A 2,357-nucleotide genomic window follows, 5' to 3' on the forward strand; every position below is an offset into this window, starting at 1 on the left:
CAGAGAGAGGAAGACAGAAAAAGTGAGAGACAGACACATAGAGAAGACAAATTAACGTTCAACAATCCACAGAAACAATGAAGGAAAAATGGCGCGCGCGCACGCACACACACACACACACAACACACACCACACATACATATCCATAACCCCTTCATACTTCCCCTCCACATACCAGGATTGTCCACACACACACACACCACACTGATCAGGACCACCAGTACGTGAAGACTGTCCACACACAACCCACAGCCACCAGTCCACCCACCAACACCAAAGAGGACTACCCACACCACACCAGTCAGGACTGTCCACACCGCACCAATGAGCACTATCAACACCACACCAATCAGGACTATCCACACCAATCAGTGACTATCCACACCACACCAATCAGAACTATCCACACCACACCAATCAGAACTAACCACACCACACCAATGAGGACTATCCACACCACACCAATGAGAACTATCCACACCACACCAATGAGGACTATCCACACCACACCAATGAGGACTATCCACACCACACCAATGAGGACTACCCACACCACACCAATGAGGACTACCCACACCACACCAATGAGGACTATCCACACCACACCAATCAGTGACTATCCACACCACCACCCAACACCAACGAGGACTGTCCACAACCACACAATGAAGACTATCCATACCACAGCAACGACGACTATCCACACCACACCACACCAATGAGGACTATCCACACCACACCAATCAGGACTACCCACACCACACCAATCAGGACTATCCACACCACACCAATGAGGACTGTTCGCACAACACCAATGAGGACTATCCACACCACACCAATGAGGACTATCCACACCACACCAATCAGGACTATCCACACCACACCAATGAGGACTATCCACACCAATGAGGACTATCCACACCACACCAATGAGGACTATCCACACCACACCAATCAGGACTGTCCACACCACACCAACACCAATCAGGACTATTCACACCACACCAACACCAACGAAGACTATCAACACCACACCACACCGACGAGAACGATCCACACCACGCACAACATGACACCACGCCACCAGCACGTGGGGACTATCCACACACCACCAACCACCACCAGTCCACCGACACCAACACCACACCAACACTAACACCACAGCAACAGCAACACCAACACTTGACAACAAACACCACTCCACTCACGTCACACCAACACCAACACCACCAGTACTTGAGGACTATCCACACACAATCCACATCCACCAGTCCACCCACCAACACCAACACCAAACAAACAACACACACACACACACACACACACACACACACACACACACACACACACACCACTCACTCACCCCGTTCTTGCAAGGGATGTACAGTATCCTGCGGGGCTCCCCCCTGCTACAGGTCTCCATGGGGCCCAGGCGGAACCCTTTGGCCTTCACCCAGAAGCGGAACTTGGAGTTCTCCGCGGATGTCTGCTCCTCGCCCGTCAGGGTGCGGACGATGCGGTCGTACTTCTTCCGAGTCACCGTCTTGGTCTTGCCGCTATCCCCGTAGTTCTTCAGGGCCCACGTCTGGAAGGCGCTGAACATCTCTTCGTTCAGAGGCTCGGAAGAGGAGGAGGAGGAAGAGGAGGAGGACGAGGAGGAGGAAGAAGAGGAGGAGGAACCGGAGCAGGTGGCGTTGGTGGTTGAGGAGGAGGAGGAGGAGGTGGTAGTAGAGGCAGCTACTACCGCCTCAGCCATGGTTTGGTTATCGGAGTTTGTTTTGCTTGTCTGTCTGTTTGTTTGTTGTTGGATTTTGGGACTTATCTCCCCTTCCGTCTTAAATCAGTCGGGACACTGAAGGTGATTTATTGTTGTTGTTTTTTTTTGTTGGTACTGATGAATATCCGTCTCGGCACTTTTTTTCTTTTCTTTTCTTTTACGACATATGATCCAGATTTTTACTTTTTTTTTCTTTCTCTTACGTGATATATGATCCAGATTCTGATCACCTGATCCAAGTACTGAGGTAAGCTAACGCATCACCATCGCCGTCCGGTTTCGCGTCTTTTTCTCAATGGCATACAGGCACTGTCCGAAGTCCCCCTCCAGGACTGGAATCGAGGTGGGGAGGGCAGGGGAGTGCAGGGGGGGTGGGGGGTGGGGTGAGAGGGATGGTGTAGGGGGGAGGGGGGATTACTGTGAAGGTATCTTTCTCCCGCGTCTGGACGGACGTAAGTTCCGGGTCGCCTTCCCTTGTCCGTCGCCACAGCAGTAGTCCCAAATGTTGACGGCGTCTTCCACCTCTCTTAACTCGGGGCTCTTGCCTTGCCTGCCGCCGAAATCGAATCACACACGCGCA

The 2,357-nt window shown here is 52.1% G+C and overlaps 1 protein-coding gene across 1 annotated transcript in view; it reads right to left on the reverse strand.

The window, feature by feature from the left end:
* LOC143294558 (nucleolar protein 4-like) overlaps positions 1–1,756 on the reverse strand; it is a 417,577-nt gene extending 415,821 nt beyond the window's left edge. Inside the window, exon 1 of the mRNA XM_076605932.1 lies at positions 1,375–1,756. Coding sequence (XP_076462047.1) covers positions 1,375–1,756 — 382 coding nt within the window. The remainder of the gene's footprint in view (positions 1–1,374) is intronic.
* Between the last annotated feature and the right edge of the window lie 601 nt (positions 1,757–2,357).

Source organism: Babylonia areolata, chromosome 20 (genome assembly GCF_041734735.1).
Source record: "Babylonia areolata isolate BAREFJ2019XMU chromosome 20, ASM4173473v1, whole genome shotgun sequence".
Taxonomy (NCBI): Eukaryota; Metazoa; Mollusca; class Gastropoda; order Neogastropoda; family Buccinidae; genus Babylonia; species Babylonia areolata.